Here is a 10,524-nt window from a genome sequence, read left to right on the forward strand (position 1 = left end):
AGCTTCCAAGAGAGATTTTTCAAAGTCTGAAAAACTACACTGCTATCTAAAATGTACATTCACATGAGAAAACAATCACTGTATTAGTGCAATATGCAGCCTAAAATGTGTGAAATCTCTAGAACAATAAAAAAAAAGTTTTGTACACTTACTTGTACAACCCTCCTTGAGAGGGGTCCATGTATTATCAGGCTGACAAACAGAAGACATGGGAAGGAGAGGCCTAATAGGCCTGTATCCTAGATTACAGGTAAAGAATATCGTGTCCCCAGGGTCAAAGTTCATTTTGCTAACATTTGGCTTCATAGAGATGTATGCTGGACGATCACAGGCATCTAGGGATAAGAGAATGAGAACATGAAAATGAAGGATCTTATCTCTTTCACCAACCAGGCACTATGGTCTCCCAGCAGATTGGTAATACAGAAAAAGTGGAAAAATTCTTGGTGAGATTTTAAATGATTCTTCCATGTTTTTACTCAAGTTGAGATAGTATTTGAAGATATGGCTTGCTTATTTTCAGTAACATCTTACTAGGTTTTAATTTGTTAGGGAATAAGATGGAATTTTCTTTCAACAATAAAGTGAAGAAATAAAATCATTGGTTTAGGTTTTCCCCACTTTTTTCTCAGTTCATTTCAAAACTCACCTTTCCTCTAAGAAGCCTTCTGTAGTGGGATGCCTGGGTAGCTCAGTGGTTGAGCATCTCCCTTTGGCTCAGGGCAAGATCCTGCGGTCCCAGGATCGAGCCCTGCACTGGGCTCCCTGCACGGAGCCTGCTTCTCCCTCTGCCTCTGCCTCTGCCATTCTCTCTGTGTTTCTCATGAATAAATAAATAAAATCTATTTTTTTTTTTTTTTAAAAAAAAGAAGCCTTCTGTAGTACACAGCACTCTGCCCTGATTCCTCTTCCATAGCCTAAGACAAACTAATGATAACTTGTCACTTCAGGCTCAGTCTCCTCACAGAAGGCAAGTTCCTAGAGGCCAGAGATCACAGATCTTCTTTTTCTACTGCACTCTGTTCTCAGTGGGTGCTTCAGAAATGCTAGAGTAACAAGGGATTATTACATAAGAATTATGTAGTTCAGAGATCAAGATAAGTAGGCATTGAAGTCTCTCATATAAGACTTCATTTTGTGTTTCATATGAGTGACTGAGCGTCTCACAAGTGAACAGACAACATTTAAATATCAAAGTTTACTACTCTGAACAGCCTTACAGGAAAAAAAAGCTTCCTTTTTGGGGCATTATTTTAAATATAATGTCATCTTCCTCTGCTGATCAAAGGATCCTTCATTCCTTCAACTAGAAATGTGATATAACCCCGTTCTAGATACAAATGAGTTACAACATTAGAAATCATGGAACCACCAAGAAAGAAATCAAGTAACAGCATGCCCCTGATTAAAAAATATAAGTATTCCTTGTTTTATGCATTCAATTTCAGTAACTACCTTGAAAGCAGATAAAGATAGAATTCCAAATACAACTTTCATATATAGTGATTTGTATGGAAAAAGAAATGTCAGTTGGATGATTTATTCGTTCAACTAATTTGAAGTATTTCTTCTTCCTCACATGTGCAGTTATAAGACATGATTTCAAAAATGTGCAGATTTTACAACTGGGTTTGCAAGCTTTATACGCTTTAATAATTGAGTGCAACATCACATTTTTACAATAAAACTGCTTTCTTGCTCAGAACACTCAATGTTTTTTTTTATCCTCTGGCTACCCTTTCTTCTCTGGCCAGTTGCAGAGATGTTCGTCTCTGGGTTGCTGCTGCAATGTTCGTCATGGGTTGCTGTAGGAACTCTTGTTACTTCATTCTGCACATCCCTCTGGGTGACTGTGTATACTCCCTTGACCTCATTACAACTAAGAAGAGCTGCCTTCCAAATCCTGGTCTCCATCCTTGATCACTCCCCTGGGTGCCGACTGTATATTACCAATTGTCTCACCACATGCTCCACTTGAAATGTCATGCTATCTCAAATAATGTCTTGAAGCCAAAGTGTGGTCTCTTGATTCTTTACACTCATACACGCCCCACAGGTAAGACAGATGGGTTCTTAAATTTTTAATTCCTGAATAATTAACACACAGTGTTATATTAGTTTTCAGGTGTACAGTATAGTGATTCAACAATTCTATATATTACTCAATGATCATCAAAATAAATGTACTCTTAATCCTTCACCTATTTCACCCACTTCCTCACCCGTCTGTTCTTTATATTTAAAAGTCTGTTTTTTAGTTTATGTCTTTTTATCTTTGTTCATTGGTTTTGTTCCTTTGATTCCACACATAGGGGTGCCTGCGTGGCTCAGTTGGTTAAGTGTCTGACTCTTGATTTCGGCTCAGGTCATGTAAATCATGATGGGTCTTGGGACTGAGCCTCACATCAGGCTCTGTGCTGAGCATGGAGTCTGCTTGAGATTCTCAATCCCTCTCCCTCTGCCACTCCCCACCACTCATGCTTTCTCTCTAAGAAACAGCAACACAAACAAAATTCCATATGTGCCTGATATCATATGGCATTTATCACTTACTGACTTATACTTAGCATTATACCCTCTAGATCCATCCACATTGCTACAAATAGCAAGATTCCATTCTTTTTTATGGCTAAATTATACTCCATTGTATATATACACCACACCTTCTTATACATTCATATATCGAAAGACCCTTGGATTGCTTCTATATTTTTGGTATTATAGATAATGCTGCAATAAACATAAGGGTGCATATGTCTTATCAAATCAGTGTTTTCACATATTTAGGGTAAATACCAGTAGTGGTATTACTGGATTATATGGTAATTCTACTTTTAAATTTCTAGGGAACCTCCATTTGCTTTCTACAGTGACTGTACCAGCTTGAACTCCCACCAATAGTGGACAAGGAGGCCTTTTTACCCACTTCCCTATGCTTTTGATATTGCCATTCTGACAAGTGTGAGGTGATGTCTCATTGCTCTTTTGATTTGCACTTCTCTGATGATTACTGATATTGAACATCCTTTTTTGAGGCTCTTGGTCATTTGTCTTCTTTGGAGAAATGTCTGTTCATATCACCTGTCCATTTTATACCTAGATTATCTGGGATTTTTTTGGTGTTGAGTTGAAGACAGATGGTCTTCCTGCTTGATATCTGATCCACCGCTCTAATTCTACCTTTGCTTCAAGTTCACACCACTGTCATTTCTTCTCTAGAGTGCTATCAGCGTTTCTGAACAGGCCCCCTTACCTATCTCATCATCTTTCATTCATTTCATGTTTCACACTGATGCCAGAGTCACATTGATATGACAGTGACCAAAACTCTTCCAAGTCAGATACCTTACCATGACTTCCCTAATGCCCTCATGACAATGCCTAAGGGTTCCTTATCATGGCTAGCTGACTTGTAAAGCCTGTCCCTATCAGGGCTCTGCTCACTTTTGCATAATATTCTCAAGCCCTATTCGATTCCTTACAGTGTCCATTCAATTGCCTAAACTACATCAACACTCCAGATCTCCCTGCATCATTTAACTTCAGCTTTGACCAGAGATCCCACATTCCTCCCACCCCACTCATCTTTCAGTTTCAGTGACATGCCACTTCTTGTGGCTCTTGACATCTCTTATCAAAAAACTAGCTGACGTGTCCTCACGATGCTCCATTTACTTCTTCCACAGAATGCCTCATAGCCTAAGTCGTTATTGTTTGTACTCCCTCCGAGACTGTTACCTTCTGAGGACCACGTATGACATATCACTGCACGTGTAATGCCCAGCGCCACAGCTGAATGAGTGCAGTTAGCAGATCTTCTTAGACAAAAACTTAAATTCTTTTCTGCTCAGCCAATGTCTTCCAGAGAAATCACCAAATCATCATTTTTGTCTTTGTTGTTTTATGCCTCTCCTCAAACTTTTTCATTGGTTGAATGACAGCTCTTTCCCTTTATCAGAGTATTTGATTTCCCTCATGTCAAAATATTTATGTTTTCTTGTTTTATCATGGACTCAATATCCATTTCTGCTATTATTACAAACAGTATTTAACATTATCAAAAGAGAACTCCAAATAATGGGGTTTTTTTTCCCCCAAGTACGGTAACCAAAGATTCTACATCTTCTTTCTTAAAACAACAGTGGTCATATTATAATTTTAGCAATAGCGAACCTTCAGCACTACCTGTGTACCATTATTTTAAGGGCAATTTAACTAACTTCATACTCATCCTATGAATAGGATACTATTTCCCCCTCTGTAAGATGAGCAAACTAAGGCACAGCAGCTTAAGTAATTTGTCCAAGACAACATCCCCAGCAACTAGGCAACAGTGCTTCCCACCACACTCATCTGAAACCCTCCCGTGCTTCCACCAACACACTTTGCGATGTAGTCCTCAAGACATGGTCTTCTACTGAGTCTGGAAAAATTAAAGTAACCCTGGTTTCAATTCGCTATGTGTTAAGTCAAACAAAATGGCTCAAGGTGCCCTGAAAGAACAGATAATAACGTCATGTCTGAATTTTAATGATGGTGATTGTTCATTGCTGACTACCCTGTTGCTCTTCACAATGTTTGGCTCTGTGATCTAGTCCTCGGGCTCTCTCTTGCCTCCCTTGTCCTCCTGCTGCCACACCGGGTAGCTCTGCAGTCATCGAATGCCCCAGCCATGTCATATGTCCAAGCCTCTGATCAATCACACTGCTCCCTCTGCTCTGAACACCCTTCCTTCCTGCTCAGCTGTGGCTCCTGCTCAACCCCTGACTTCTTAACACTGAACCCAGTCAACTGCTCCTCTAGTAAGCATTTTCCACTTCCCCGGGAGGCAGTGCCCAGTCCCCTCCTCTTGGACTGTCCGCAGCATGGATCTTTCAGTCACTATCACAAGTTTTTGTGTTTAATAGTCCCCCTGGCTGACTCCATTCACACATGCAGCCCTAACACCAAGCACAGGATGTCCCTTGGAGGGGCTAGGCAAAACATCTGGTGATCAAAGGGCCACCGCAGTCAAACAGAACACCATGCTGAAGAATACACTGAGATGCATCTAATATTGAAAATAATCATCTTTAAGTTTCATGCACTGGAGAAAGATCTGGCCATGCAATTTCTTCTGTTGCCTATCTCCCAGTATTCTGGTAACCTAACAATTGGCCAGTTAAGGACTGATCTCTCTGCTTTATAATCTGCAGAGGAAGGAGACCAAGAAACTGCCCTGTAAGCAAGCACTTAGGGATCTTGGCTTCTTCATTAGAGAGAAAGGAAAGACCTAAAGACACCACTCACAACAGGAGATGGTGGGTTTTGTCCACCGAGGCAGAGACTCCTTCTGGAAGAGTAGGACTGGTCCTGAACTGGACAAATGTTCCCTTCTGCGATCTCACGCAGCTGGCAACTGAGTGCCTTGGAGATGGCGAGCCCCCAGGCACAACACTGTCTGCTTACAAACCTGCTTCTGGGCGTGGGAGCTGCCTCAAAATGGACATGTGTACTCTATTTCCGTATTTCCCTGCCGACATAATGAGGCCTCATTTGGGCTTTCTCTAATTTCATACCTATCCTGATTTTACCTTTGAACCTGCAACTTCCTTTTCCGCATTCCTAAATATCTGTGACCTTCCAATTTTCACCCTATTCATTGTATTTCCTCTCCTCCAAACAATATTCATGGTCTCCTTCATTGTTAGCTCCATAGCTAACCTCAACTTGATCCTTTTTAAAAACTTTTTTTTTCTTTTTGGTTTCTTTTTATTGCCACTGGCCCCTCCCCACGCTAATTCTCCCATGGAAATGAACTTTTGATGATCAGTAATAAAAGCAAGATGAGAGTACTGTGGGCACCACAGACTCTATATAAACAGTAGGAGACAGAGCCTCGCTGACATCAGCTGCCCCCGCCTTAGCTTAGGCACCACAGAAAGGCCATCCTAACCCTGGGTCTTTACTTTTTCCCTGGAAGCAGGAGGAGTTTTTTCTAGTAGCTTGATTATATTAAATTACTATATTTCATTTCCTGGTACTGAATAATTATACAAGAGTGTTGACACTGGGCAAAATATTGCAACTCTGGTACCACAAGTGTGGCAAGACAGACAAGCTCTGCATTCTAGCAGGGAAACCAGAAAACAGTTTTGCAGCGGTGACTTCCAGTCAGAGAGGGATCTGAGCTGGAGTGTGTGTATCTGAGATAGGGTGGTTAGAGATAGGGTGACATCTCAAGTAAGCTTGAAGGAGAAGGAGCCTTATATACAAAGGGCGGGAGGAGAATGTCCCATATCTGAGGGAAAAGCAAGTACAGAGGCCCCAGAGAGTAAGAGTTTTGCCTAGGTCAGTAAGAAAACATTTCCCTGCCTCCAGCCATTGTTACATGCTATTAGAGAATCAAACTCCTTTCCTCCAGAGCACTTTTCTTGGGTTACTTACGTATGTTTCGATTTGTCTGCCTCACCCAATAAATTCTAGCAACTATTTCTTGACTGCCACTGTGTGCTGGCACCGGGGTCCTAACAGTCAGCAAACCCGCTTCTGCTTATATTTGTGTGAGTGCAAGCCGACCAATGGTGATATTAGGATCCTGGAAATGGACAGTTTTGTTTTCACTCACCAGCGTATCCTCAGGACCAGCACAGAACCTGGTACACACAAGGCAAATAGGTGCTGAATGAATGCTACTGATGAAAAGAATGCAGCATACAAACTGTACATGTAATGGGGTCCTAGAAAGTACTTGGGCAGAGAAACACAGGTTCAGATAAAGACAGAAAGAAATATGCCAAAGTACTAAAAATGGTGGCCCCAAACGAACTGCTTCTGTGTTCCGGAACAAGCAGGTCATCTTTAGCTCATACGTATATAATATAAACACTAACTGTTATTCCACGACACAATAAAACAAATGTAATGGATGGGCTTTCAGTTTCAGTTCATGGGTATACAGGAAAACCAGACTGACATGACTTATCCTGTATTTCTTAGGTCACTCATTTGTCAGTAAGCTACCAATGCATTCAGAATTCCCCTTAAATATGACCCACCCTTATGAAAATAAGAAGACAATGGCAAAAAGCGATTAAGTAATGGAACTGGGCAATGTCTATTGCACGGAAACAGGAAGATGATTCTATGTCCAAAGGGGAAAAAAAAAAAAAAGACCAAAAAAACGGAAAAGGAACAGCCTGCCGACCAACGCTAATATGATCTCGGACAAGAAGACTGCTGTTTTTAGGTACAAAAAGCAAAGTGTGGGCATGGGCAGCCCTGGTGCAGCCTGGGGTGTGATCCTGGAGACCTGGGATCGAGGCCCACGTCGGGCTCCCTGCATGGGGCCTGCTTCTCCCTTTCCCTGTGTCTCTGCCTCTCTCTCTCTCTCTCTCTCTCTCTCTCTGTGTGTGTGTGTGTGTCTCTCATGAGCAAATAAATAAAATCTTTAAAAAAAAAAAAAGCAAAGTGTGGCTTTCCCTCCCCCTCTGGGCCCCAGGGACCCACCGCGTGCTCCCACCCGGAGTCCCCTCTCGCCCCAGCCCCCACGCAAAGCAAGCGGTGAACTTCCTGATCCACACCCACACCCAGGCTACTTCCCTGCAGCACACGCCCAGTAACACCCAGCCCGTCACAAACAGCAGCCCTCTCCCCACGGCACCGCCCCGCCAGGGACAGAGAACAAACCGCTGGCAGGCACACCGCGGATCCTAGGAACAGCCCCAGGCACTGGGCACGGACACCCAGCCCACCGCAGGCCCTGGGTCCGCGCTGCCCAGCCCCCTCCCCGGCGCGTCGGCCTCGAAACCCGCAAGCAATCGCCGGCTCGCAGCTCCACCAGGTGACCCCGCTGGCCGCGCCCAGCACCCGCAGGGCTCACCGCCCTAAGCCCCGCGAGCCTTCGGCCCCGCACACCCGCCCCGGGCCGCGCCGGCTCCCGACCCACCAGGCCAAGCTCCCGGGGCCCGGGCCCAGGCCTGCCCCCCCGCTCCAGCTCGCCTCGGCGGCGCACGCCGGCTCCAGGCTCTTACCCAGAACCCAGGAGTGTAGCAGGAGGAGCATTAGGAAGCCCCGGAGAGGCTGAGAGCAGCGCGGCGAGAAGGAGGGGCTCAGGGGGCAGCAGGGACCGCGGGTGCGCGGTGCGCGGGACGCCGTCATCTTGCAGGTGCGCAGCGGGAGCCGACGAGCCGGCCGGGAGGACTCCTCGCCGGGACGGGAACCGCACGCCACTATCCACCCCCCAGATATCCCCCGGCAGGTGCGCAACGGCGGGGCGGGGCCGGGGCGGAGCTTGGGGGGGGCCTGAGCGGAAGGTGGGCGGGGCCTGGCGGGATCCGGCGGAACTTGGGCTGGGCCTGGACGGAAAGTGGGCGGGGCCCGGCGGGATCGGGGCGGAGCCTGGGCGGGGCGTGGGCGGGGCCTGGGCGGAAGCGGCTCGCCTTCGCGGAAGGGGCGGGGCCCGCGGGCGGCCGGGGGCGGGGCCGGGCCGTGGGACCCAGAGGCCTCCGCGGCCGGCGCGCGCGTGCTGGCGTCGCGCCCCCGGGTCGCCGGGCCCCTGGGCCTCGTCCCGCGGCGACCCCGTGTGCGCGCCGAGCGGAGGCCCCCGGCGGCTTCGGGAGCTCGGCCAGCGCGCCGCCCGGGCTCGGGAAGGGCGGGAAGGGCCGCGGAGCGGGCGGGGCCGTCGCCGCCGTCGTCCGGGGCCGGGGCGGAAGGGCGCGCCGAGGGGAGAGCGCGGAGCCCAGGCAGCGGGGTCGTCGAGGCGGCGGAGGGCGGCCTCCTGCCCGCGGCAAGGGAGCGCTTCCCTGAGGAGAAGGTAAGGGCGTGGCGCCCGGGGGGGCGGGGCCCGGCGGTGGACGCCGCCTGCAGCCCGGGGCGTGACCCCGGAGACCCCGGATCGAGTCCCGCGTCGGGCGCCCTCGGGGAGCCTGCGCCTCCCTCTGCCTGTGTCGCTGGCTCGCTCGCTCGCTCCCTCCCGCCCTCCCTCTCGGTGTCTCTCATGAATAAATAAATAAAATCCAAAAAAAAAAAAGTTGCTCCGCAGGAGGGAGACCTTTTCTGGTGAAACAGCCTCTCGGTGGAAAATCAAGAGGGGAATGAAGAATGAGCCAGATCTGTTGGAGAGTTGCGGTTGGACCTGTGCGACTCCTAAGGGGGAAGAGTCACGTGGCCTGCATTGAAAGCGCGCCTGAGGGGAAGAGACACGTTCCTGCCCTGAGCTGGCAAAGCAGGAACTACTGGGGGGAGGGGGGCTGACACCCTCACGCTTAGGCTTTAATATATGATTATATGTATATATATATATATTTTTTTTAAGATCTTATTTATTCATGAGAGACACAGAGAGAGAGAGAGAGGCAGAGACACAGGCAGAGGGAGAAGCAGCTCCCAGTGGGGGACCTGATGCGGGACTCCATCCCGGACCCCGGGGTCACGCCCTGGGCTGAAGGCAGACGCTCCACCGCTGAGCCACCGCGGCCCCAATCTTAGCCGCTTAATTTAACTTTTCTGTGTGGTAAGTTTTCCAATGGTCAGGACTTAAACCACCAGTTCCACTTGGAGTTTATCCCAAATAAGTCGTCAGAGCTGTGACCGAAGATAGATGATATTGGGGAAAAAGAATTTCCTAAGTGTCTAGCAAAAGTATAAGGAATTGTTGATAGGTGCCTTTCCGGTTAGGAAGGTCTATGCAGGAAGCACTTAAAAAAAAAAATTCCATGTGAGAAACTGCAATATATATGTGTCCAGAAAAAAGGACTCCCAATAAGCATTTGCCTTTGGTATTCCCAGTGAGCTACTAGTTGAAAATACTCCAGACTTAACTAATATCCATTGGAATTATGCGTTTTTCATTTTCCTTGTACTTTCAGTTTTCTTTACTGACCCTGTGTCACAGGAATCAGATGAAGAAAAACATTTTTCAGTCCAACCTATATATCAACTGCTATTTTGTTCATAGAATGATGAGGGTTGAACCTGCATCACACAAAATTAAGGTATATAACAGAATAGTGATGGATGTAAGCTTTCTGTATTAACTTCAAAGAGAGAGAGGCAGAGATATAAGCAGGCTCCATGCAGGGAGCCCGACGCGGGTTGGATCCCGGGTCTCCAGGATCAGGCCCTGGGCTAAAGGCGGCGCTAAACCTCTGGGCCACCGAGGCTGCCCATAATGCCTTTGTAATAAACAGGAAATACTTCTTTCCCTAGAGAACATAAAAACTGATCTAGCTAGATTTTACTCTGATCTAATAGGAGATTTTGCTCTACATAAAAAAAAAGACGTGTGTATAAAAACATATATGAAGAAAGGTTAGCAGAAAATAAAATATTAACAGCAGTTACCACTGAGTAGTATAATTGTACGTGACTTATATGTTTTTCGCATCTTCAACCTGGATTTTGATATTCTTGTTAAGAAGACCATTCTGTGTAGCAAGAGCATTTGAAAATAAGAAAGGTGAAGAACAGACTTGTAAACAGAAATCCTAAGAGACACCTTCCTTTAAGTTATTGAGGCTATTTATATAGCTTTAGTGCAGACTT

At 46.6% G+C, this 10,524-nt stretch overlaps 2 protein-coding genes across 9 annotated transcripts in view; one reads left to right on the top strand and one right to left on the bottom strand.

Moving 5' to 3' along the window:
* The window catches only part of LOC144316574 (membrane cofactor protein-like), a 45,927-nt gene extending 35,561 nt beyond the window's left edge, over positions 1-10,366 (bottom strand). The window contains exons 1-3 of the mRNA XM_077902577.1: positions 10,345-10,366; positions 8,013-8,783; positions 153-335 (exon numbers count right to left, since the gene is read on the bottom strand). Of these exons, the coding sequence (XP_077758703.1) occupies positions 153-335; positions 8,013-8,783; positions 10,345-10,366 (976 nt within the window). The remainder of the gene's footprint in view (positions 1-152; positions 336-8,012; positions 8,784-10,344) is intronic.
* LOC144316412 (uncharacterized) overlaps positions 7,605-10,524 on the top strand; it is a 96,207-nt gene continuing 93,287 nt past the window's right edge. For 2 of the 8 annotated variants that reach the window (XM_077902276.1, XM_077902283.1), the window contains exons 1-2: positions 8,510-8,794; positions 9,849-9,974. The gene's annotated coding sequence lies outside the window, so the exon portion shown is untranslated. Of the gene's footprint in view, positions 8,240-8,509; positions 8,795-9,848; positions 9,975-10,524 lie in introns of those variants that run through there. The other 6 variants (XM_077902279.1, XM_077902284.1, XM_077902277.1 and 3 more) reach the window with 4 other exon arrangements.

The sequence above is a fragment of the Canis aureus genome, chromosome 6 (assembly GCF_053574225.1).
Source record: "Canis aureus isolate CA01 chromosome 6, VMU_Caureus_v.1.0, whole genome shotgun sequence".
Lineage (NCBI taxonomy): Eukaryota > Metazoa > Chordata > Mammalia > Carnivora > Canidae > Canis > Canis aureus.